Source organism: Pinus tabuliformis, chromosome 4_1 (genome assembly GCF_031772625.1).
Source record: "Pinus tabuliformis cultivar Carrire ecotype Pingquan chromosome 4_1, CPIR1, whole genome shotgun sequence".
Classification (NCBI taxonomy): domain Eukaryota; kingdom Viridiplantae; phylum Streptophyta; class Pinopsida; order Pinales; family Pinaceae; genus Pinus; species Pinus tabuliformis.
This window is the reverse complement of record NC_142303.1, coordinates 415,306,027-415,333,350: the sequence shown is the minus strand read 5'-3', so window position 1 is coordinate 415,333,350 and position 27,324 is coordinate 415,306,027. Positions and strand designations below refer to the sequence as shown.

Sequence of the window (27,324 nt, the reverse complement as noted above, 5' to 3'; positions counted from 1 at the left end):
AGCCCCTTCTTATATCTTTCTGTTGGACAACCAACGACCTAGATTAACTCCTAATCAAAGGCTTAGATTGTTTTGGCTTGATCTCCGTCCTCTTCTAGAAGTTACAACCACAATTAGATTAATACCCATTAATATTTTAATTTTTCTAAGTTTAGACTTAGGAACTCCATTAAAAATATTAATTATTTTAATATAATCGCCTATGGGTGGAATTTCCCAAAACGCTTTATGGGTTCTTTGGAGTATGTGTGCCCAAGCCTCTCTGCAAAATTTGAGGTTTAGAGCACATCCGATGCTACCCCAAATCAACAAACAAAACAAAGTGTAGTCTAGTAGGGAGAGGTACCATCGATTTTCACAGGGAGTCAAAAGCAAGCACCCGCGCTACAGATGTATTGCATGTGCCAGGATTAGGTATGAACCTAATTTCAGTATCCCAGTTACAGGATAAGGGATATGATATCCACTTTGTAGGGAAGAAAGTGTTTGTCAAATACTCAAGTTGGAAGAGGGTAAGACAGATTGGAGTTCAAAGCAACAAATTATAGAAATTGCAGCTCGACTCTCCAGTGGCACTAATAGGCAATGACAGTAGCAGTGGGAAGGAAATAAATGAGTTATGGCATAGGGGAGTTCAAAGCAACAAATTATACAAATTGCAGCTCGACTCTCCAATGGCACTAATAGGCAGTGACAGTAGCAGTGGGAAGGAAATAAATGAGTTATGGCATAGGAGAATGGGACATCTATACCATGGAGCACTAAAGATGCTAAGGGAAACAGTAACAGGGGTTCCAAAACATGGCATGGAACACGATGATGTGTGGAGAGGATGCATACTTGGGAAGTTTGCTAAGGCAACATTCCCAAGAAATGATAATAGATCAAATGGCGTGTTAGGACTTATACATCAGATATTTGTGGCCCGATGTCCACTAGCGCTCTCAGTGGTACCTAATACTTAGTTGCCTTTATTGATGACCATTCTAGAAAAGCTGGATCTATTTCTTGAAGACCAAAGATGAGGTCTTCGATCATTTCAGAGATTTTAAGGCTTTGTGAGAGAATTTTCGGCGAAAATCACATGGAATACCATTGGTCGACGCGTTTTGAACCAACTAGTGTGGTTCATCGTCAGGACAAGTTGAAGAAACAGATCTAGCTTAGCATGTTAAATAGTCTGAGTAGAGCCTCCAACGGCTAACTTGACCAACGACTAGTTTGACTCTAGGACCGGGGTCAAAATTATTTTATTAATTTAATTAGTAATATTTAGGACCAATCCCTTAAAAATATATATATAAATATATAAAATATTTTTAATGGGTATTTAGTTCAAAAAGTATTATTAAAAATTATAAGTTAATTAGTATTTAAAAGGAAATTTAGTTAAATAAAGGACCTTATAATATATGAATAAATTAAATGCCTAAATACAAATATATAAAATAATTTTATTTAAAAGTATTATTAAAAATTATAAGTTAATTAATAATTAAATCGAAAATTAGTTACATAAAGGACCTTATAATATCTGAATAAAATAAAGTAATATCAATAGGATGTTAGGTTAGTTAGAAAATTAGTTAAAAAGTATAAGTTGATTAGAATTTAAATGGAAAATTAGTTATATAAAGGACCTTATAATATAAGAATAAATTATATGCATAAATATAAATATATGAAGTAATATAAAATATATATATCACAATAATTGAAATGGGTTTTTATTTAGAAGTATTATTAAAATTATAAGCTAATTAGTATTCAAATGGAAAATTAGTCATAAAGGACCTTATAATACCTGAAGTAATAAGCTGTTAGAATTAATAAATATAAGAAATGAGAAAATTAACTATCTAAAAATAAATAAATAATGAAAGGAGAAAAATAATGATGAGATAACATAAAAGTCTTTTTAAAATATAAATATATATATATATATATATATATATAATAAAATAACATAAATAAATCCAAAAAAAAATAAAATAATAATAATAATAATAATAAATGAATGAATAAAAAAAAAGTAATAATAAAAAATAAATAAATGAAAAAAAAAAAACCTTAAGAGGAGGGCGGAAAAACGACTAGGAAGAGAGTGCTGGGACCCAACACCTATTGATTTTCCAGCCATCCTCTCTATTGAGATTGCTTGGCCTCTTTTCAATCTCAAGCGCTTCCCTAAATTTTCGATGATGGAAATGCGAAACCTTAGCAATAACACTAGCCTCCTCAATACAAACATGATGATTGGTTTTCTCAGCATGTTCAGCTAAAGCGGAAGACTTAGCTCTCCTATGCTTAAGGTCCGCTGCGTGCTCGCTAATCCTTTGATTAATGGAGCGACCAGTCTCCCCAATATAGGGGGTCCCACAGGAACAAGGGATCATATAAACACCTTTCATATCCTTAGGGTCGATAGGATCCTTCACCGATCTGAGGGACATACGAATGGTGTTCAGGGGCCTAAAGGTCACAGGGATACTATGCTTCCTGAGAATCCTTCCAATTCTATCAGTGGTCCCCTGAACATACGGAAGATGGACACCTGGAATTCGTTCCTTCGGTTCCCTTTTAGTCAGAGAATTCTTGGAGAGTTTAAGGCTCTCGTGGAGATTGCGACAAGGAAGAAGATCAAGTTGGTTTGCTCAGATAATGGTGGAGAATATATTGATAAAGACTTCACATCTTTTTGCACAAAGGAAGGCATCAAAAGAGAATGGATAGCTCCGTATAACCCACAGCAGAATGGGGTAGCAAAGTGGAAAAACAAAACCATAGTTGGGGCTACAAAAGTTATGTTATATGACTAGGATTTTCCCAGGTTTCTATGGGCAGACGCATCTAACACGATAGTCTATATTCAGATCAAGACTTCTCATAGAGCATTAGGGAAGGAAACTCCAGAAGTGGTCTTCATAGGGAAGAAGCCAAAAGTTAGTCACTTCAGGATCTTCAGCAATGTTGCTTATTGCCACGTGTTAGATGAGAAGCACACCAAATTAGATCAAAATGTAGAGAAGGGATTTCTTGTTGGGTATAGCGATACCTCCAAGGCATATAGGATCTACATTCCTTGCAATAAGAAGATTGTAGTAAGACAAGATGTAAAGTTCATGGAAGATTGAGCTTTCAAGAGATATTTGTTGAAGAATCTAGGGCAATTAGAGTTAATAAGATTCTTTTTCTCATGATAACTATTTGTGAGGTTCTTTTAACTTTTCTTATTAGTACAATCTTTCCTTATTATTAGAGTGTCTCTGCTTAGTTCATCAAAGAGTTACCAAAAACAAAAGAGACAAGAACACACGCTGTTGGCTTTCTGCCAGGGCCAAAACCTCTCACACTTTGAGAGGAAAACCCACACAAAATTCTTCTTATAGAGATTCCAATTGACGAATACAAAGATCATGACCCTTGACCTATTAGGCCACTCCAAGACAAAGACACCAATCCTTTTCTTTGTCATTGCTTGAGATCATCATCATTGCTGCACCATTGAGGCCATCACTACTACACCACCGAAATCTTCATTACTGCTGTAACACCATTGCTGCACCTTCACCGAGGTCTTCATCATAACAACTAGATCATTGTTGTTGCACCATTGCTGCTCCTTCACATCGATCTTCTCCTTGTGACTATTTTTCCTTTAAGATCGAGATCATAACTATGCTTACATCATCACTGTACCTTGAAATATGTCAAGACAGTGTATGCTATACCGAGACCATAATTGAGATCTTGACTGCATCTGGAGGTATGCCAAGACAAAGTGTTCTTTGTTGGATAACATCATTACATATATATTGAGACCATGACTGTGTTTTCTTCCTACACCGAGATCTTCATGAGATCGTTCATTATGCCAAGACAAGGATCATTGAGAGGCTTTACTTCTGAGTTACCCATCCGAGAAATATAGGACTATTGTACTCATCCGAAGCACTGAACCACTACACTTGTCCGAAGTCCTGAACCACTGTAATTTCCTCTGAAGAATATCAGATGAATCCTAGTTTTGTGTGACTGTAATTACCCCGAAGTTTAAGAGATATTCGAGATTCCTGTACTACTGTACTTGTCCGAGATTTCAGAGATGTATGCGAAGATGTCTGCTCCTGTAACGCTGATCTTACATGCCTATTTATAGTGGTTAGTCACCATAATAAGCCGACATGTTATTGTGAAGTGTTGTGTCTCCTTATTTGAGCCGGCATGACTACTTTTCATTCATTTGTTGGCCGACTTCTTCAAGAGGATTGTGCTTGTCTTTGGAGTGCTGTTAGACACTAGGTTGACTCATATTTATTTTACATATGCTCAAGAAGAGCTCTTTATATATGACATTGACTATTTGACTCAATAATAAATGGTAAGGCTCTCAATGGGAGCCACTAATAAATAAACTTCTTGCTCATGAAACCCATGCAACAAGGCATACAAATTATTTTGTTTCTTTTATTTCATCATCTACAATGATCATGTCATTATGAAGACCGAACCTTTCAACACTCCCTCTTAACTAGGGAGATATTCATAATGGTACTTGGTCATTCTCAATCTGAAGAATTTCTCATAAGAAGAGTCAGATTGGTAATCCACCTGTATAGCATCATATCAACCAACATTTTCACAGTGCAAGGCCTTGACTAACAACTCCATCTCTCCACGAGACCATGAGCTACAATGTTGGTGAGACCGATGACTATAGACACCTTCATCATTGTCTCTCAAGGTACATACCCACCTGGGTGTTCACTGAGTATGACCTTCTAGAACTATTCTTATCTTGGGTTCCCAACCCTCAAAGAATATCGGTCCTCTTTCCTACTCTTATATTGGATGCCCTACGCATCATCAAAGAGCATCGGATGCCAGATGATTACCCAATTCTCCATTCTTTCCTCCAAGTGAAGAAAATAATGTTGTGTCTGTCTCTCCCTCTCAATTAGGGAGGATACATCCATCATGTGTCTACATTTCTCTTCATGGCCTTCACTAAGACTTATGGTTGTTAGTCCTAGTCTAGTGCATGACACATGAAATAGAAAAACACAATTGTCACTCCTTTTTAATCAGGGGTGACTCAATCCAAGTTCCCTCTTAATCAGGGATTTGTATTTTCATCAGTAGATTCTTCTTCGTGGGTCCTTCAGCTGCTTGATCAACTTCTTTCCTTGATGTCATGAAATTCAGTTGAGCTTCTTCCTCGTAGGGTATCATCCATCGATCACTTTCCTTCTTGGTTCGTCATGTCATTCCTTTCTTCATGGAAATTGGCCTTCTTCATATCTGGAACCTTTGTCGTATGGCTACTTCTTCCTCATCATGTTTCTTTCAGGAGTTCCATCCACTACATGAATGCTAGTTGTACTTGTACTTACAATTCTTGTTCCAGTAGCCCTGCATGAACTCATCCAGATATTATTCAAGAAATCATAACATTAAATCAAATCATACCTTTCAAGATGGCTCTTCATCATGACATATTCTTGTAGGTATCATCATCCTGCATATGTTGACACATCTCCCAAAGATATCCATTGTCAAGGGTCTTCGTCTTTTCAAACTTTCATCAGAGTCTTCATATCTTTTTTGGGAGATTTCCTACTCAAGTCTTCCTGGTCCTTTGGATGTTGATTGCCTCCATCATGGTTGCATATCTCACGATCTCTTCCTTCCTCACACATTCCATTCCCAGGAGCTTTCAATCAGAGTTTCTTAATTGTAGTCAACCACCTCATACTTCATATGAGGACATATTATGTTGATTTCATCTAGTGTGACTTATGTCTTCCTGCATCCTTTTAGAGGAGGAGATTCTTTTTCCTTGGTCATGCTTCTCAAGATAGAACTAATGATCCATGTTACCTACAACCATACGACATAACATTACAATATTAAATACAAACATACATACCTCATTTTACCTTTAGGTCATCTAGGTTTCTTCCAACAACTTCCTTGATTGAAAAGGTCTTCAATCCATTGATCTTCTTCATGTCATCACACCATCATCCCATGAATTCCATAAGTTGGAATTCCTGATGAAATACTTGCTTCCTCTCTAGATTAGTGAACCTTCCTGTGAGGATTCTTTCAGAGAATCTTGAGGATCTTGCATATCTCCATCTGGTAAATGTTTCCTTTTTGACTTGATGTATGATGAGCCTTGTCCTAGATGACTTCTTCCTTTCCTGCAATGTCCAATGAGGTTCCCAAGAGCTACATCCTTCATGTTTCACTGCCATGGATTTTGTTTTTCATGATTTCCATGGTGATGTCACGAGCTCTTGATTCTAATGCTTTTCATGATGCCACGATGCATCTTATTATTGTTTTCATATCTATAATAGAAGCTTATGATAGGACCCTTTTGTGAGGGATACCATCTCAATCATAGTAGAGATCTGTTACTCCCTCTTTCCTTGGCCCATTTCTTCAACTTCCTCCATCTATCCAGTGACATGAGCTTCCATAACCTTAGTTATACTATTTGAGGACCAAACTTCCCTTTCCTTTCTGCACATGTTTTAGTCCTTTAACCTTTAATACTTTTTCCATCAACTATTCTCTATCTAGCATAGAGAACAAATTGTTGAATGAGGTAACCTTCTTGTTCATGGACATTTGTTACCTTGCCTACTAGTTAGAACAATGATGATTGTCTTCATCTCCCAATTGAGATCTTATGAAGGTATTTCTTAATTCTTTGATACCTTCAATTAGGTCTAAGTGATATGACCTTCTTCACTGCATTTAAGAGAGTATATCTTCTAGCATTTTATATCTCTCTTTTATGTCACCTTTCCTGCTACATAGGGATGAGAGGACCTAGGACTGATTTCATATGACTTCTCTTCTGGGGACTATATCTATCCTCCTTTCTTATGCAAGGAATCTTGATGACCCAACTGATTTATAGATCTCCTTGCAAACATGAAGTCATTTAACCAAACTTGATTATAGAATGAAAAGATACTTACTTGACAAGTGAAGATGAACTCTTCCACTTGATCACTTTGATGATGGTTGAAGAAGATGTATTAGGGCTTCTTCTTGGATGATCTTCTTTCAAATGAGAGAGCCTTTCCTCAATAGAAAAGGTTGCTCCTTTTGATGAGGATGATTTGCTGCTTCTTCGGATGATCTTCTTCAAGGCAAGGAGATGATTCTTTCTTGAAGATGACCATGCCTTATTGCCTTCAATATGCTTTGCCTTCTTTTGTAGTGTAGATCAGGACTGCTTCTATGGTTTCAACCTGTTCCAAGATGATGTGATCTTCATTTTTGAGGTCCTTTGAGTTACCTTGCTTTGTAGACAACTTGATGGGAGTCTTGGTGGCCTTTTGATGATGACTATGGAAACAAAATCTCTTGTTGTGGTAGACTACTTTGATCTAAGGCTTGATCCTTCAATGTAGATCTCGATCCTTTTGATATCCTTCAACTTGCTTTGATGCCCTTCTTGAAACTTGATTCTTGAATGTCTCTTCGCTGCCCTTCCTTTGACTTCAACACCTTAGCTCTGATACCATGTTGAAGAATCTAGGGCAATTAGAGTTAATAAGATTCTTTTTCTCATGATAACTATTTGTGAGGTTCTTTTAACTTTTCTTATTAGTACAATCTTTCCTTATTATTAGAGTGTGTCTGCTTAGTTCATCAAATAGTTACCAAAAAAAAAGAGACAAGAACACATGATGTTGGCTTTCTGCTAGGGTCAAAACCTCTCATTCTTTGAGAGGAAAATCGGCACAAAATTCTTCTTATAGAGATTCCAATTGACGAATACCAAGATCATGACCCTAGGCTTGACCTATTAGGCCACTCCAAGACGAAGACACCAATCCTCTTCTTTGTCACTGCTTGAGATCATCATCATTGCTGCACCACTGAGGCCATCACTACTGCACCACCGAAATCTTCATTACTGCTGTAACACCATTGCTACTCCTTCACCAAGGTCTTCATCATAACAACTAGATCATTGTTGTTGCACCATTGCTGCTCCTTCACAGAGAACTTCTCCTTGTGACTATGTCTCTTTCAAGATCGAGATCATAACTATGCTTAGATAGTGACTATACCTTGAAGTATGTCAAGATAGTGTGTGCCATACCGAGACCATAATTGAGATCTTGACTGCATTTGGAGGTATGTTGAGACAAAGTGTTCTCTGTTGGATAACATCATTACATATATACTGAGATCATGACTGTATTTTCTTCCTACACCGAGATCTTCATGAGATTGTTCATTATGCCAAGACATTGATCATTGAGAGGCTTTGCTTCTGAGTTACCCATTCGAGCAATATAGGACTACTGTACTCATCCAAAGTACTGAACCACTATACTTGTCCAAAGTCCTGAAGCACTGTAATTTCCTCCGAAAAATATCAGATGAATCCGAGTTCTATGTGATTGTAATTACCCCGAAGTTTCAGAGATATTCGAGATTCCTATACTACTGTACTTGTCCGAGATTTCAGAGATGTATGCGAAGATGTCTGCTCCTGTAACACTGATCTTACACACCTATTTATAGTGGTTAGTCACCATAATAAGTCAACATGTTATAGTGAAGTGTTGTGTCTCCTTATTTGAGCCGACATGATTGCTTTTCATTCATTTTCTGGCTGACTTCTTCAAGAGGATTGTGCTTGTCTTTGGGGGGTTGTTAGACACTAGGTTGACTCATATTTATTTTACATATGCTCAAGAAGATCTCTTTGTACATGACATTGACTCTTTGACTCAATAATAAATCTTAAGGCTCTCAATGTGAGTCACTAATAAATAAACTTCTTGCTCATGAAACCCATGCAACAAGTCATAAAAATTATTTTATTTCTTTTATTTCATTATTTACAAAGATCATGTCATTATGAAGACCGAACCTACCTACACTTTCTTCAAAAATATCGTGAGATACCTGTAGGTGATCAGAATCACCCAGCTGAAGCTCCATTGGTCCAGCAATAGGGGCAGCCAGTGGGACATGTTACCCACCATTTTGTGGGTGATATCCCTCGGAGAAAATTTTCTCCAAGATGGTCCTTAGTCGGAAGTCAGCAGCCCCTTGAGGCCACCAACTCGCTCGTTGTGCCATTCCTCCGCCACCTGAGCCAGCCATGTGGTCCCTCACCCATTTGTCATGATCGCATGTTTGAAGGTGGGCCTCCCGAACCTAAATGTATGCCTTGTCATTTGGTAATTGAGGATCAATTGGTGTTTTTTCCCTCAATACTTCTCCAAAAATTCTGAAAATTTAATCTAAGGTTCTTCACACCAAACCCATAGAAACCCAGAAATGGTTTGGCTTAACTCCAAGCCAAGATCAAGCCCACCAAGTGGTGTGAATTACCTAGTTTACCCCTAAAATGTGTTGCTGAAGGAATGTTGACTTCCAACCCAAATACTGCCCTAAAAATTCTGAAATTTTAACCATGAACTCCTCTCATAAAACCCAATAAAACCCAAATTTTTTTTGGGCAGATTACAGCTGCTACAAAAGCCCCAATTTAGTGCGCGTTTCCTAGTCTGCCCAACTCTGCACACTGCTCCAAATAAGATAAATTTGTACCATATTCCTCCAACTCTTTAGGTTTGCAAAATCACTATCTCAAATGAGAGAAATGTCCTTCAAAACCTCTGACAAATAGATTAAGAGATTTAACCCACGAACTTGGCTCCTTTATTCTTTATGAACAATACGACAACTTTGATTTTAACCCGCAGTTGACCAAAATCATGCTCCGATACCACTGTAATGTCCTAATTATGAATTTTGCATAAAATCGCTTTAGAAAATTACACTGTCAATTTAAATAACAATTTGCACAAATTCAACAAGCAACTTAATGACAAAATTGGAAAATATAATATGCAACTCAAGAATAAATGAGAAAAACATGCAAAAGAACTCAACCTTATTTTATTAATATATAAATAAGTTGGTACAAGGAATAGGAATATGGCTGAGATGACGCCCTCAAAATCAACAAAATGATGCAGCATACCTCCAAAAATTGATATGTTGAAATGGCTTGTGAATTCTGAGTGAATTCACCAAGGAGAGAGATGGGTACTTGCCCATTGTCACTGAATCACCCAATGGTTTCCGTCCTAGGGCTACAACGGAAGCTGGGAACTCCTAGTTCTCCAAATCTCTCCACAAGAAGAATACTCAACTCCAAGATGTCCCAAATGATCTCCTCCTCCTTTTAAAAACTCCATAGATAGATCTCCAAGCCTTTAGAAACATCTTATTTTATTATTTTATCATTATTCTAGAATCTCCTTCCTTGACTTTATCCTAAATGACTTTTTAATTTTTTCCCCTTTTTAATTAAATGACGTCATTTTTAATCTGGGAAAATGGTAAATCGCCCACCATACTCTCTTTGTCCACTGGAAGTCACTTCTCAACATCTCATCCTATAGATCTTATCGTTCTGGTTCCAACGAGCTATTATATTGAGGCGTTCCATCAAATGATCCTCCCGGAATGCAACCTCAAACATAATTAATTTAATTCAGGCCCAGTAATAACCTCGTTTTTTGAAAGTTGCCGGAATGCGATGGAACAAAACGAAAACTGTGTGGATGATGGAATATGCCAAGCGAATGCCATGGGATCTCGTAAAAACTCCTCAGAACCCCTTTGGAACCCCTGATGATGTAATTATGCTCATGTGGCTTGGCCACACATACCCTGGAAACCCATCCTCGTTGTACTATAGAGGAAAATAAAAATGGGGACATGACACCTTCACATACCTACCAAGGCCATAAATGAGCAACAAGGTGCCCACTTAATGCCACGAAGGGGATGTGAGCTAAGCCATGAGAGAAAGGGTGTTCCTAAAATGGGAACTAAGAGGACGGGCCATTATTGACCACAAAGGGTTTGGAGATGCCGCCTGGGTTAAACACTTTTACATAGATCATTTAAGCATGGTCCAGTACAATACATGAGCACAAAAATGCTCACACTTTTGCTTGATAATGATACAGAAGTACCAAACATCATGATAGCACATCTGATGATGGTACTTTGAGCATTAACATCATCAAGATAGGTGCAAAATTTGCTCATATGATTGGTCACATCCAACGAAAAAAATATGAGGTGCACTGAAGTGCATCTGAGCTGTAACACCGCCCAAGTTCCAAGCAAATAGTGGAACATCCCTCGTATCTCACAGAATAAGAGAAGCTTATGGTGATGTACTCAATATCTCCTTTACTAATAAACATCACATTCTTCATACGTTTATTTCTATTGTGTGGTCATGGATCTCTAATAGCCAAAATACAGTTTCCTTTGCAAGAGGGCTAATGTTGAAGGGAATTTTTGTCCTGCAGCCTAGTAAGCATTTTGCATTTTCTTTTATTGGAAATTGTTTACAAGGATGGAAAGTGCCTTGCTTATGTGGATTGGTCATTAGTAATACTTTAGGATAGGTTCTTTTATCCATTGCATTATAGTTCGGGTGTTTTATGAGTTATTTTTTTTTCTTCTAATTCATCTTTGAGTGAAAGGCTCTCAGTTTCTATACCTCGCACAATGCATCTATAAGAATTATGACCACTTCAGTTGGACAAATAGTTAAGGATCTAGTCGTGTCTTCTTTGAGCAGCTCATTAAAGCTTAATTATTGTTCATATGTTCTTCAATCAGCACATTATTTATTTATCTTACATCCTTCCTTATATTCATCTATCGACATTTGTTTATCTGAATGGCATTTTTTCAGGTATATAGTTCATTTAGCTTCTTTTGATTGAGCCAATAGCTGTTTTGTTTTGTCTTGTTATAATCCTGTGCACTATACTAATCAGTGATTGGCACTTCAGACTTACGCACTTAATTTTATACATTTCTTGATGGATCAAAAGTTAATTTGCATCATACTTATAGTCTTTCAAGATCTAAGGTCCTTATATGTTCTCTAAACTGTGTAACAGACTTGTTGTGCCTACTTTAAAGAATCTTGAAGGCCTACTTTCAATCAATATGGATACGGTAAGTCATAGCTAACAACTCAAGACATAAATGCAATATGTAAGTAACATCCATGATGGTATTTGTTCTCTTTTTCTAGATCTTGTCATAGCATCCTCTGTTTGTTGAGATTGAAGAACTGTTAAATTGAACTTTGATGGGCATTTTTCTTCCCATTTTAGTGTCAATAAAATTGTTGAAATTTCTGTAGTCTGGAACTTAAATGGAAGAGGGGTAGGACTTAGTTTCCCTCAAATTTTCCCTCATTTATTATCAGTGAACATAGGAGAGATTTCTTATCATGCACTGCAATTTTGCATTTCTTCTTTCCATTCATGTAATTTGGCACGGACACAGTAGGTTGACTTCCTATTTCAATATAGAAACACCACCTATTTCTAAATATTTTTGTATTGTTCATTTTGTTCTTTTAAATTTTTGAGAATATACTGGTATAGGCATAACTAAACTGTTATGGACTGGTTTCTGGGTTGTGAAGGCACGTTTTCCAAATCATGTAGAGTACAGCAATTCATTATTATCTTTTGCCTGTTAATTAAAATCCAATTGTTGCGAATAAAATATAAATACAAATAATGAAGATAATTGTAATAATGATTAGTTAATTGTTGGAGTTTCTGAGTTTAACCCGTTAGAAATTCTTCCTGTACTATCTGATTTATTTCTTCCTACTTGTTCAATTACTTAACAAGTTATTTACCATGTAAATACTGAAAATAAATACAAGTACAATATCAACATCTACAGATCATCAACTGAAAGTAAACAAGCACACAAGTGACACCGTTATTTTTGGACCAATGTCCTCGGAAAACCCCAATGTAGGAAAACCGGTGCAGCTATTCAGAGGGTTTTATTATTATGCAGTTTTCATAATACAACCAGGGTGCAAGAAATGGCTCACCCAATAGAGAATGCCCTCGACAGTAGTACCTCTCACTTGGAGACAGATATTCCAGTTGATAAATCACTGAATGAACGATCCCACAGCAACAATTGCAATTTTTGCTGCTCTGCGTCACTCTGATAGGGACTGCGTCACCCTATCCGGCTCACCAGCTCCCAGTCTGTCCCACGAAATCCTCCCAATGCAGCCTCTAGGCCTTGCATCAGCTCTGCTATCCTCTGCGTCAGCGTCTAGAGCCTCTGTGTCATCCCCTGGACCCTCTGCCTCTCACACGCTAGCCTCTCTAGCTCTGCGCAGCTCTTGGCTACCTCTGCGTCAACCTCTCTGGGCTCCGCGCTGCCTCTCTGGTACCAACTCTACCTCTCTGATATGTATTCACTGCCCCTCAGCTGCAACTCAGATCACTTGTTCGATTTTCTCAGCAAACCTTGCCCCAGAAAAATTGAACTGACTGATCAATTTGGTGCCTTCACCAACTGATCCTCAAGCCTCCTCTTATACTTTTCTTGTTGGTCCTTCAATGGCCGAGATTAAATCTCTAATCAATGGCTAAGATTAGATTTGGCTTGATCCTTATCCTTTGGAACATTCTAACCCAGTTTTATATTAATACCCATTAATATTTTATTTTTCCTAAGTTTAGACTTACGAACTCCATTAAAAATATTAACTATTTTAATATCTCCCAAATCGGTTAGAATTTGCCTGAACCCTTTCTGGGTCTTGGAGATCTCATGTGCTTTAGCCTCTCCACCAATTTTCATGGCTAGAGCACATCCGATGCTACCCCAAATCAACACTCCCTCTTAGCGAGGACTGTGCTCTAGTAATACTCCACACTGAGCATCACTCTGATTATACGACACTGGTACCTGTGCTGATGCTAGGCCTCCTTGCCCAACATCCTCTGCACTGTTGCATCCTGTACTGCTGCCCATGGCTCTGCCACTGCCACTGCTGCATCCGTACGGAAACTCCCTCTGCATCCGTGCTGTTGCTGGTCCTTTCTCCCAACACTGCATCTGCACTGCAACCCCCTCTCATCATGCTGCATCGTGCTACTGCTAACCGCTACTGCACTGCAACTCAGTTACTGAGAAGTAAGTAACTGATCCACCCAACTACTAACATCCTTGTCAGGCTAGAAACACTCTCGATGCTGAAGCTCTCTCTGCCGCTAACAAGTGCTCCCTCTATTGACCTCTGCGTTGTTGCAACAACTCCCTGCATCTCGCACTGTTGCACACCTCTCTATGACATCCTACACTAGTGCAACACTCTCGTGCCTCTCGCACTGTTGCAGCCTGCTAGCCTCGCGCTGCCTGGGGACTCCTGCACTATAGCACTCTCCGTTGCTTCATCCGCATCCGTCTCTATTGACATCCGCCAGTCCTTCCACTCTCTCTTCAAGGCTCCCATAGCAAGGTATAATCCAAGAGGTTGGGTACCTCAAGGATCCTGCCCCTCATCGCATGTAGTCCTCCTGACTACAGCTCGATGTCTCCCCACTTCTTCTCGAGTGGCACATGAGCACTCATGGCACAATCATCATCCTCCTCGACTTTTTTCTTCGCCCTCCCTGGCGTTGCTTTCGAGTCAGAAGCCTTTCCCTTACTTTTCTTCCTTGGACACTGGTTCGCATAATGACCTAGTTCCCCACAATGGAAGCACTTGACCTTGGAGAGGTCCTTCTTCTTTCTCTTCTCCTGCTTTCCCGCAGATGCCAGAGCCGCATCCTCTTCCTCTTCCTTTTTGATCCTGACCCCTTTGTTGCTACTCCTCTCCTTGGTCAGCCGTCTGATCTCTTCTTGACGAAGAGCTGCCCACAGTTCTTCCCAATCGACTTGTCTTGCCCAGTGTGCTTTCGACAAATGTCTCCCAATCCTCGGAGACTGCGTTAAGTGCGGTCCTTACCATCAAATCTTTATCCGGCGTGGCCCCTATGGAAGTCAGTTGGTCACGGATCTCCTTCAACTGACTGAGAAAGACATCTATCTTCTTTCCCTCCTGCATCTGGTATGACCGCAACTGATTTTCAAGTTATGTCTTCCTCTGCACGGAAGTATGCTGGTACAATTTCTTCAAGGCCTCCCACATCTCATTTTCCCTATCCTTTTCGGCAATATGGGGCACCACATGATCCTTGACCCCATCAAGGATGATGCACTTTTCCCTGGCCATTGCCTCCTCTTACTTCTCATTTTCAGCTGGGCCAACTGGGATTGCTATAATTTTCAAGGCGAAGTCCTTGATGCGATATCTGTCTAGAATGGACAAGATCCTGGCCTTCCAGACCACGAAGTTGGATGCTCCGTCCAGTCTATCCTGATCTCTCAACCCATTCACCGCCATCTCGCTACTCTTCTTTTGACTCCTCCGAGTCTCTCTACTCCCCTCCTAGAAGTCCTCTGTTCGACTCCTGTTGAGTCTCTCAACTTCTCGTTTGGAAGTTCTTGGTTCGATTCCCTCTGAGTCTCGATTTCCCTTCTGGAAATCCTTCTGCCAATGTCGAGTTGCCCCACTCTAATCGTCTATGCAATTGCACCACTGATTCAGATTCCTTGGCTAGAAATCCGCCTCGGTAGCAACTCCCTCCTCCTTGGTCTTGCCTTGTTAGGTACTGTTCTGAACACAGTACCCCACCAGTTTCGCTCTGCAAATTACCCACAGCCTCCTATGCCCCAACAACTAAAGGATTGAGCCTCTAGGCTCTGCGCAATCCCGACACTGGCAAAATATGCACCTCCTGGCCACAACGTCGATCCTTCTTGACTGAGAAAGATGACCGAGCACTGTGTAGGTCAGGTTTTCTCATCTCTGCCTCTGCGCCGATCCTACTCTTGGCTCGAACTGATGACGCAGGCTCTCTCCGTCACCCCTTCCTTGCTGCTTTATGCTAGGAACAAATTTTGTCACTCGAGACAACTGTTTCTGCTGCTATTGCTCTGCTAGCTAATGCCTTCAATTATCCTGTGATCTGCAACCACGCTCTGATACCATGTTGGAGTTTCTAAGTTTAACCCGTTAAAAATTCTTCCTGTAGTATTTGATTTATTTCTTCCTACTTGTTCAATTACTTAACAGGTTATTTACCATGTAAACACTAAAAATAAATGCAAGTATAGTATCAACATCTACAGATCATCAAATAAAAGTAAACAAGCACACAAGTGACATCGTTATTTTTGGACCAATGTCCCCGGAAAAACCCAATGCGGGAAAATTGGTGCAGTTGTTCAGAGGGTTTTATTATTATGTAGTTTTCAGAATACAACTAGGGTGTCAGAAATGGCTCACCCAACAAAGAATGCCCTCAGCAGTAGTACCTCTCACTCGGAGACAGATATTTCGGTTGATAAATCACCGGATGAACAATCCCACAGCAACGATTGCAGCTTTTGTTGCTCTGCGTCACTTTGATAGGGACTGCATCACCCTATCCGGCTCACCAGCTCCCAGTCTGTCCCACGAAATCCTTCCAACGCATCCTCTAGGCCCTGTGTCAGATTTGCTAGACTCTGCGTCAACTTATGGAGCCTTTATGTCAGCCCCTGGACTCTCTGCATCTCACATGCTGGCCTCTCTAGCTTTGTGCAGCTCCTGGCTACCTCTGCGTAGCCTACAATTGCCTCTGCTTCAACCTCTTTGCGCTCTACGTTGCCTCTCTGCTATGTATTCACTGCCCCCCAGCTGCAACTCAGATCACTTGTTCGTTTTTCTTAGCAAACCTCGCCCCAGAAAAATCGAACTGACTGATCAATTTGGTGTCTTCTCCAACTGACCCTTAAGCCTCCTCTTATACTTTTCTCGTTAGTCCTTCAACGGTCGAGATTAAATCTCTAATCAATGGCTAAGATTAGATTTGGCTTGATCCTTATCCTTTGGAACATTCTAACCCAGTTTTATATTAATACCCATTAATATTTTATTTTTCCTAAGTTTAGACTTAGGAACTCCATTAAAAATATTAATTATTTTAATATCTCTCAAACTGGTTAGAATTTGCCCAAACCCTTTCTTGGTCTTGGATATCTCGTGTGCTTTAGCCTCTCCACCAATTTTCATGGCTAAAGCACATCCAATGCTACCCTAAATCAACATTAATTAGTAATTAGTACTAAAGAGGCATGTCTAAATGGGACATGACCTTCCATGAAAAGGCACCCGCCTCGTATATAAGTAGGCCTCTCATTTTTATTTGAATCATCATGCTTATTCATGCATTTTATATATATTCTTGTATCCTCAATGGAGATCATTATATTCCAAGTCTTCTAGAGTATTTAACTTGAAGAACGAACTTTATTCATTCCATTTGGTATCAGAGTTGTTCGATCCTCTGGTTGCTTCCCCGCTACACAGAACCTCGTTCTCTGATCCAGGTCCTTGCCTATAAAAATCGTCACTGAAGCATTCACTACATCAAGCTTGGAGTTTCTCCATCACGGATTTCGTCAGGGGCCCTTGGCCATTTAAAGACAAAAATTAAAATTAAACAAAAAAATTATTATTAAAAATTCAAAGAAGAATATTAAAAAAAAAAGGTCAAAAGAACAAAATATAAAAGGAAAGAAACATTATATATAAAAAAATAGAGGATATATTAAATAAAATAAAAAACAAAAAATATAAATATGAAAAGTTAAAAACTAAAACTTAATAAAAATAAAATAAAAAATAAAACAATTTAACTATATATATTGAAAAAGAAAGAAAGAAAAGAGGAAGGCTCGACTGAATACCAGCTTGTCGCACCATTGCATCGCAGCCCGACTAACACCAGCCGCCACAAACACGGTTGTTGGTCGTTGTTGTTCGTATACGTGGTCGACGCTAGCTGCAGGGCGAAGCCAACGTTGCCGCCGAATTTCCAACCCATCCGCCTTCCTTGCCGCCTCACTTCCTGCACTCTGCCTAGCTGCTTACGACCGCGCTGATCCGTTGCCCTTTCTATGCCCTCTCTCAGCCATCGCATTGCTTGATCGCCAAACCACAGCCTCTTCCACTCCGCCATCCCTTGAGCCACTTCCATCTCCTACGTTGTCACACCCTAGGCTATTTCCGCTCTGCTTTCTTGAGGAATAAAGGAAAGAATACAGACGTCGTTCCATCGCATTGCTTGATTGCCAGACCACAGCCTCTTCCACTCCGCCATCCCTTGAGCCACTTCCATCTCCTACGTTGTCACACCCTAGGCTATTTCCGCTCTGCTTTCTTGAGGAATAAAAGAAAGAATACAGACGTCGTTCCTCCTTAATTCTATCCAGAAGCTGCAAGTAACAAGTTACCCTCGTCTGATTCCGCGGGTATACTGTTTTCGATTCAGGGTCATTCTCTTATTTAGTAAAGCCAAGCTTCCCTCGAACACCATCATTTTGCAGAATTATTGTTGTTGTTTCAAGTTTCAACCACCATCGTTTTGCAGAATTAGTGTACTGCAAGGCCACCAAGAGAAGAGCTAACTATTGGTTGTTCAATTCACAATTGAAGGAAAGGAACTGTTACCCTGTTACAATCGTCTAACATAGCAAAGCACTTGCCTCAATACGTCAAGCAAGGTCGTCCTTGTTCAATTGCGACCATTGAACCTTACCAAGCTTGATTAAATTAAAAGAATAATGTTGGCATTCAAGGCTTTCATAAAGGAATAAAAATTGTGGATTAATGTCAATCCTAATTTTCGTATTCAAGGCTTTCATAAAAGAATAAAAACTGTGGAGTGATATCAATCCTTTATAAAGTTAAGGAAGGAACATTAATTAAGAAAAAGGTTAAAAAAATAAAGAGAAAGAAAAGTGCTATAACAAACAAATTGGTAGTTTGAAGTTATTAAAAATTAATTAAATTTACCAAGAGAGATTATAAAAGGGTATTATAATTTAAAAAAAAAGGGGAGTAATATTTTAGAAAGGGTTATTTAAAAAAAAAAATCAAGTTCATCTTGACAAAAGAAAAAATGGAAACGATTGGTGACGAGAAAGAAATTGAGTCAAAGTCGGAAATGAGAGAGGGAAGATTTCTTAAAACTTTTAGTATGTGTCGATGTGTTATTCAAACTCAAAGGATAACTTGTGAGAAATGATGTTATCATCTCTATCGATCCTACTCAAAATAATAATAATGTTAGTACTAAATGTGCTAATCAATTAGTGATCCCTGAATCAAATATAATCGAAACAAATTTTGTTGACACAAGTGACAAACAATACGACATATGCAATCTACAACTAAGTATTGGAGACTATACTTTTGTATTGCAATTCACTGTTAAAACCTTATTTTGTGACAATAGTGATATAATTATGGGTTCGCCCTGGATTAAATCACTAGAATCCATTATCCTAAATATGAAGAAGTTTTTGACATTTTAATACAAAAAGAAAAAGATAACATTACAGGATGTTATAGTGAAGCTAGATTCCATAACACCAGAAGATATGCAAGATATCGCAAAAGTCATTTCTCAAGAAAGTAAATAAGTAATACAAAATATGCAAAAGGAAATTGACAAAATCACCATTGAAAAAAATGAAGAAGTTACTCGCCTCAAGGACCACAACAAGAAATTATTAACGCAAATTAAGAAACTTAAAAATGACAAAAAAATATTGAAAATCAAACTAGAAGAACTCAACACGGAAAACATATCGAAGTCTTCAAATGTAGCTGACCAAGTTGAAGTAAGAGGAATGAATACTGATTCAGTCAATATCAGAACTCAAGAAGATGACAATCCATTTGAAGGGAAAACATATTCAGATGTTGCAGTTTAGATGATGAAAATTTCAAGTGAAGAATCTGTAACTAAATTAACATCAGTTTCTGAAGTAAATCAAGAAAATTCCAAACGCATGATAAGGGAAACCAAACCAAAAGAACCCATTATCTACATCCGAAACACGTCGATATACACCACAATGAATCTACGAATCTGTATCAATCAAAACATAAAGGACAAATTTATGTTCCAAAGACTTCTAATGTCAGTACAATTCAGTCTTGTGATAACAATTCACACGAAGTATCCAGTAACCACAAGATTCCACAAAAGATTAATCTAGGATGGTCTGATCCCTTCTCAGTGCGATATTTTTGTTTATCACTTAGAGGATCATATCAACTTGTATCAACGAATATGACAGTTCCGAAACGAGAAGACAAAGCTTTTTGAGGAGGAAGGCAATTTTATGAATTAAATAGATATAAATAATATAAATACAAATAATGAAGATAATTGTAATAATGATTAGTTAATTAGTAATTAGTACTAAAGAGGCATGTCTAAATGGGACATGACCTTCCATGAAAAGGCACCTGCCTCGTATATAAGTAGGTCCCTCACTCTCATTTGAATCATCATGCTTATTCATACATTTTATATATATTCTTGTATCCTCAATGGAGATCTTTATATTCCAAGTCTTCTAGAGTATTTAGCTTGAAGAACGAACTTTGTTCGTTCCACCAATGCAATCTATTCTACTTTGTCTGTGGGTATTTGATGATCAAGTTTTGTCATCAAGTGTTCCTCACATGCATTGATAGGGAAAATGTTATGATTATCACAAACTTTTGATAAGAGATGTTAATGTTATGGTCCATGCTACTTAACAGTGATTTCTACTTCTCTTGGTTATCTTAGCTTTCTAGGTGATTACATCCCTAATGTCAGTAATACTATTGGTACATGATTACTGACTTATTGCCTTGGAGCCTACTTCTCAAGAGTAGCTTGTAGTTTTGGGGTTTTGGTTCGAGGGATTCAACTCGTTCTTTAATTCTTCTTTGTCAAATATTCTTCCAACCAATTTCTATCAATAATCACTTAAGGAAAACATTTTTTTGCTAGCAATCACCTAAGACAAACTCCATTAAATGTTGCATTCAACACTTATATTTAGCCTCTGTTGAAGATAAATCTCCTTTGTGCTGCTTCCCACTGCTCCAAATCACACTCATTGAACCAACATGAAACAAAAAAGAATGAGATGTGGACCCTGTTACCCACCATTCTGGTCTGAAACTAAAAAGTGATCCTAGGAGTACTTTTTGTAAGGAAATAAAGTTGACATGAAAGGGGAGGCACCTCCATCTGGTGTGCAGCTAAACAATTCTATTAAGTCAGCTGGGTTGTGTGCATTGAATAAGCCAAAGAGAGTGAAAGGGGAACTTGAATCAAATTTGCATCTTGTATTGCTAACAAACGTAACAAACAGACTATGTTTTTGAATTTGGAAGATGTAAGGTGAGCTTGTCTGATCAAGACACCAACTTCAAAGAGGAAATCTTCAGTTTGATCACCTTCTAGTCATTTCTCAAGGGAGAGTCGTCGCTTTTCACACGCTTCATCTGATTGGTCACTAGATGAGCAGGTTTACTTAATAACAAATATCAGAGCAAGGCAGAGTTTATGGAAGCAAAGATCAGAACAAAAGCTTAGAAGATGATACCAGCTATTGAATCAGAAGTTGTCAGTAGTTTCAGGTCCAGCAAGGGAATCATTGGATTAGAGGCCCGCTGGAAAGAAGCTTGTGTTAACACCAAAAAAAAAGGGAAGAAGTAGGGACTTGGTAATGCATCATCTCAGAACATATCTATATTGAAAAGTTTTGGCATCTTCCAGATGAGATGAAAGCACAGTGTGTGCCTGGTCTGTTTGAATCTGCAGGTGGATATGTGTTAATGTTTGAGGCTGCCCCTACTACACTTGCAACTGGCTCTTATTAATGTTGATAAAACTGGAGGTATGTTCTTCTATGAGGAGGCACAGTGGCAAAGGAGGAGTGTTTTCAGTGGTCACTTCAACATGAGCAAAAACATTCATGCCTTGGGCCTCTTTCTGGCAGTTAAACTCTCTAGAAGAAATCATAATAAATGATTCCCAGAATTGAAGGTTTATCATGATTTCAGAGCGGGGAGGTGTCTACTTTGCAAGTGGTTTATGACAAGGCACACACACAGGTGCAGTGATGAAAAGATGTAATTGAACCGACATTGAGGAGTTTTTAAAGATTGATTTTTTAATGCTGAGTGGGCCTAGTATTCAGGGAGATATTAGGCCTGTTATGCTCAAACTAGCAAGGGACCTAAGGGGAATCCCTAAAGGGCAAATGCTAGGCCAAGGGCAACAAATGGAGTCTTAGCCCACTGTCACCTCAGCTAAGGCTCCCTTCTATTTACGGACTTTCACCAATGAGGGGAGACCTGGTATGTGTGGAATCACTAATGAAGGATAAATCAATGGATATGAGTGAACCGAATAACCCTTTTCCATAATTTGAAGGATAAAGATTGCTTGCTTTGTAAGCAAGGTACTAGGTAATCTAGGGAAAGGAAGAGCGGATTTGAGGGTTAGGTTTATGGGATAAAACTTGTGAAGGGGTTTCCCAATCCCTAAAATCCTTGTTAGAATTGGTATCTCAGATGGTTATTGAAGAATGGTCTTTCAAAGGAGTAGCACTATACGGAGCCAAGTGGACCCAGTCTAGGGTATGAGGAAGGAATGTAGCAACCAATGATATCTTTACCCTAGGCCAGGTGGAGAGATGATCAAAGAAAATATAATTACTCAAAGATGTTGGTTTGACCTTGGGAAGTGCTAGCCTTGGGGATGGCAAGGCAAGTTTTGGTCCTGAAGCTAGGGCTTGGCTTTTCTTCCAACTCCACTGTTGGAAATTGGAATGTCTTCAAATTTAGAGGACAACTAGAGGAAAGGCCAGCACAAGAGACCCTAGAAGATCGAATTTTTTCAGTGGCTAGCTTGTCAGTAAATTGATGCTCTAGGCACCCCAATGTGACTAGACTTGGGAGAAGGTGAAAGAATAAGAGTTTTGGTGACCACCCTTGGTAGATTAGTGCCTTAATCCTTGGGAGAATGGAGTCTATGGTGATTATGTGTAATATTTCTTGGTTCCCAATCAAGGAGGCCTCAAAATTACTTCACAAACCCTCTAGGTCAAGTGAAAGCAATCTTGCAACTTTTATACTTCAAATGCACAAGAGGAATGGCTCATCAAAGTCAAATTTTACCCCTAGTATATTTCGCTTGCACTACATGGCCCATACATGGATAGAACGTTATAATAGAGACAATTCCACAATATGAAGTAATAACCGCATGCAACAATTAGCCCTAAAACAACGAAAATCCCAATCCAACATATATAACAAAAAGTAACAAGAATAACATCAAAATTTCGTACTTACATGCAGTAGAGTATTACCAACCATTCACAAACGACAATAGAGAAGCCCCAAGAGAAGATAGACCAATAACCATACATCAAAATTCATCCATAAAAGCTCCAATTCATCCTCTAGAAAAAGTGTGAAATTCTCTAAAGAAGAGAGAGATCCAATCCAAAGTGATGATGAGCAAATAAGCTCATTTCACTTGTATTGTACATAACTTAGGAGTTCGAATTAGCCTCTTTAGCCTACATAAGCCCCAAAAATAAAATAATGTTCTAATAATACAACTTTTGGTGACAAGCCCATCAAGCTAGCTCATAAATGAAAAAGTAAGCCTCTCAAGTGAAATAATAATCTATGCATGTCTAGGGCCCTCTAAGAGGCCTAATGAGGTCCATGGGTGCCACAATGAAGAATAGGACCCTCAAAAGCAGTGGACAAGGGGTTGGACCCTTGTAATAACCTGTGGTGTTCCAAATGACATGTGGGGGCACACAAGTGTCCTGATGGGTCTCCAAACAAATGGAAGATGCCTATAGATCGCCTGCAAGGGCTAGGATGATGGTGTAGGTGATGCCACATCATCGTGTAAGTCCTGGGTCATTTGCCAAGTGTATGGTGTAGATTTGGGACCGACTCGGCATGATGGATTAGGTGCATCCTCCTTGTCAAACAAGTGAAACACGAACAATCTTCAAATGGTTGTTGGGATCCATGGAGTCCAATCTGCTACTGTGGAGGCCCATGGCTCTCAACGCTCGTCCTACATGTGCTAATGTAACCGTCTAGAGGATTAGGACATCGTATAGGGAGACCAAACTCCAAATGGAAACCATCTGCAATCCTGCATAAGATCCAATGTTTCCCCTGGCCTTCCAGTACAACAAGTCATTAGAGAAATCAAGTAAATGATCTTACCAATCATGGACCACAGGTGGGGACTTCATAATGGTCTGCCCTTCCATAATGAGCTTCGAGATTTGCCAATGTCTCCTAAACTCCAAATGGGGTTAGCCAAGTATCCTATTAGGTGGTTTCTACTTATAAAGTGGATAATATATTCAAGGTACATCCTTCAAACGGTGGTGGAATGTGACAGATAGGTGAATGAAGTAGGGGATGTGAAGGGGTAGCCCTAGGCCACATGTTGGGGTACAAGAGTAGCTAATAAAAGGGAAGTCCACACTTGGGTTTATAATGTATAGGAGGGAGCAATCATGGTACATGAGGTGCTTCGACCTTGAATTTTCCACCCTTCTTTATATGCCTTTTGCCTTTTTATGATTTTCTCTGATTAATTGCTCGGAGCTCAAGGGGTAAGAGCATGATGTATAAGATATAGCAGTGAATACCCCCTTTTAAAGTAGGGTGGTTCATTTCCCACCAAGGGTTGGGACAATCATGGGTTCCTATATGATGAAGGAGTTTCATAGAACCTGTAGGAACCAGGGTGATGGCCATGATGATGGGGTAGAGCTTAGGTATTGGCTTTTTCCCACGTGCTAAATGTGTTTGTCCCAATCATCTTTTGCATTTTGTGGTACATTTTCCTGTTGAATGTGGCCATCTACCGGGGTTCATTCCAGGCCATGACCCAAGGTGTGGGCAAGTGGAAGGGGCAAGCTAACCCTATGTGGACCTAGGCAAGAAAAATGATGAACAGGGTAATAATGAATGCAAAGAGAGTAATATAAGCGGATAAGGGAGCCGGACCACGCAACCAAAAATCAGGATTTCTCGTGAAATACCATCCCTGGAACCAAATGGTCAGTAAAAGAGATCCCATGGGACTAGAATCCAATGTTAGTTCCTAAGAGGGGTGTAGGGGACAAAAGCATAGACCTAGCCTATTCTTTCCACTGAATCCCCCCATTAATTCATGCCCAAAAGTGTCCATGATAAGCAAACTACAATACTCAATTTCCAAATGACAAGGCATACCATTAGATTCGGGAGGCCCACCTTCAAACATATGATCATGGCAGATGGGCAAGGGACCATGGCACAATGAGCTAGCTGGTGGTTGCAAGGAGCTGCTAGCTGTCAGTTGTGGACCATCTTGGAGAAAAAAATTCTCCTAGGGATATTACCACAAAGTGGTGGGTAACATCTGGCTCCAATTGGGACGTGATCTCTCGAAGAAGTGGGCGAAGCTAATCAAACGGGAGGTCACGAGAACTCTAACAATCTCTTGGTTACCGTAGACCTGTCACCTGCACATAGAATAGATGGAAAAACACGGGGTAGCATGCTTTCACGACGTCTCATGTTCGCACATGCTATATGTTAGGCCATAAAATCAACAGAAAATAAAATATGCATCTATCTACCATGAGAAAAATCATATGATGTTTTTCTTAATGCGGAAATCCACATGCAATGCATCCTACTCTAATATGCATATAGTGAGGTTGATACTAAGTGTAATCATAATGCCAGTGCAACCAACATATCATCACATCAATATACATATGCCTGTTAGTATGATTACTCATGCAAAAACGCCCAAGTCGAATGTGGACATAGTCACATGGCAGATGAAGTGGGTGGGAGGTGGGAAAATATGATCTCCATTCAAGGCAAAGGGAAGTCCTAGGAGAAAGAAAACAGGTCAATCTAGAGGTCCCGAGCTTTCCTTCTAGGTGCACAATGATGGAATGAATGATCACTCTCAAGAACTCATCATCACAATCACTGTTTGTAATATCATGCTTTGAAGATGTCACAAGGTTGTGATGAGAGGGGAATGAAGAGTGAGAGAAATAAGGAGTGCAATGAATAGGTCTCTCAATGTGATGGTCACATCGGAGAGGGGAGGTCACGGAGTTATCATAATCCTGAGGATGGGTCAAAGGGAACAAAGTATATTCAATGAAGGGCTCTTTCTTGACACCATAGTCAGAAAGGGGAAAGGGGGCATGGTCACTCGAGGTTATGCCGACAGGGATGAGGGACTTGAAGGAGATTCAAGGTGATGAACAAGAGGGAAAGGCAAAGGGGAGGGCGAAGTGTCATATTCAACTATTTTTCCTTCCCCATAATCTAAAGGCTTAAGTGATTTGAATACATAATCATAAGGTGGGTAAGTAAGAGCCTCATTGCTTTCCTTATTATAAGCATCAAAGATTGGGCTTTCATTGAAAGGAGAGTCAAAGACTGGGCTTTCATTAAAAGGAGAGTCAATCACTTCCATCAAAGATTGTCCTTGTTCATGCAAGGGAAAATAACAATTATCCTTCCCAAGGGTATCGATGGAGATGAAATCGCAAGTAATGCTCTGGATAAAGGAAAAACTAATCTCAATCTCATTTTCTTTGTCAGTATCATAAATGGGAGCGCAATCAAATTGAGGCCCAACAATCTTCCATTTCTCCTTTTTAATGTGGAAATAATCTCCGATATCATCTTCCAAGGAGCTCATGGGATCACCTTCCTCAAGGTTCTCAAAGGAGAGTCATCAAGAGTGATTCCCTTGAGAAGGTAAGTTTAGTCTCATCCTTACTTTCCATAGCCTCATTCTCCTTATCACATGTGCTCTTAGAATCATCCAGTCCATCTTGCGGCCTCAACAAGGGCTCGTCTTCGATATTCTCAAGGTCATATTCATCTTGGTTGGTTGACAAGGGAGACCCCTCTTCTTCTCTCTTCTCTTGAAGAAGAATGGCTAAGGTATTTGTTGCATGACTTTGGTAATACACTTATAGGAGGAGAGCATTAGTGGGGTTCTCTTTATATTCACATTTCATCATATGAAGCTTCACCTCTTCATCATATAAACAAGAGAATACTTCATTAGAATTACATTCCCTTACTAACCCCTTGCATGACCTACTATATTCATCCATTCTTTCTTGTGTGATTTGGAGGCTTTTAGGATCCAACTCTTCATCATCCTCAAAGGAGATGTCTTTCACTTCACTGTTATTCACACCCAATTCCATGTGAAAATTGTGTGGTCCCGAATCCTTATTGCAGAAAATGATAATATTTCTTCTATTTGTTAAATTACTTATACAAATTATTTGCAGTTTTCGACGGCAGAAATCAAAATACATACACTACAACCTTCACAAATAAAATTCTGTGGAAAATAAATGCAAGGAAAATACTAGCACATATACAACCACAGTGACAGTTATTTTTGGACAATTGTCCCAAAAAACCCAATGTGGGAAAACCGGTGC

At 39.2% G+C, this 27,324-nt stretch overlaps 1 protein-coding gene across 1 annotated transcript in view; it reads left to right on the top strand.

Annotated features, from left to right (window-relative positions):
- LOC149176074 (peroxisomal (S)-2-hydroxyacid oxidase GLO4-like) overlaps window positions 1-27,324 on the top strand; it is a 394,542-nt gene that overhangs the window by 146,041 nt on the left and 221,177 nt on the right. The window contains exon 6 of the mRNA XM_089419844.1: window positions 11,985-12,042. Coding sequence (XP_089275970.1) covers window positions 11,985-12,042 — 58 coding nt within the window. The remainder of the gene's footprint in view (window positions 1-11,984; window positions 12,043-27,324) is intronic.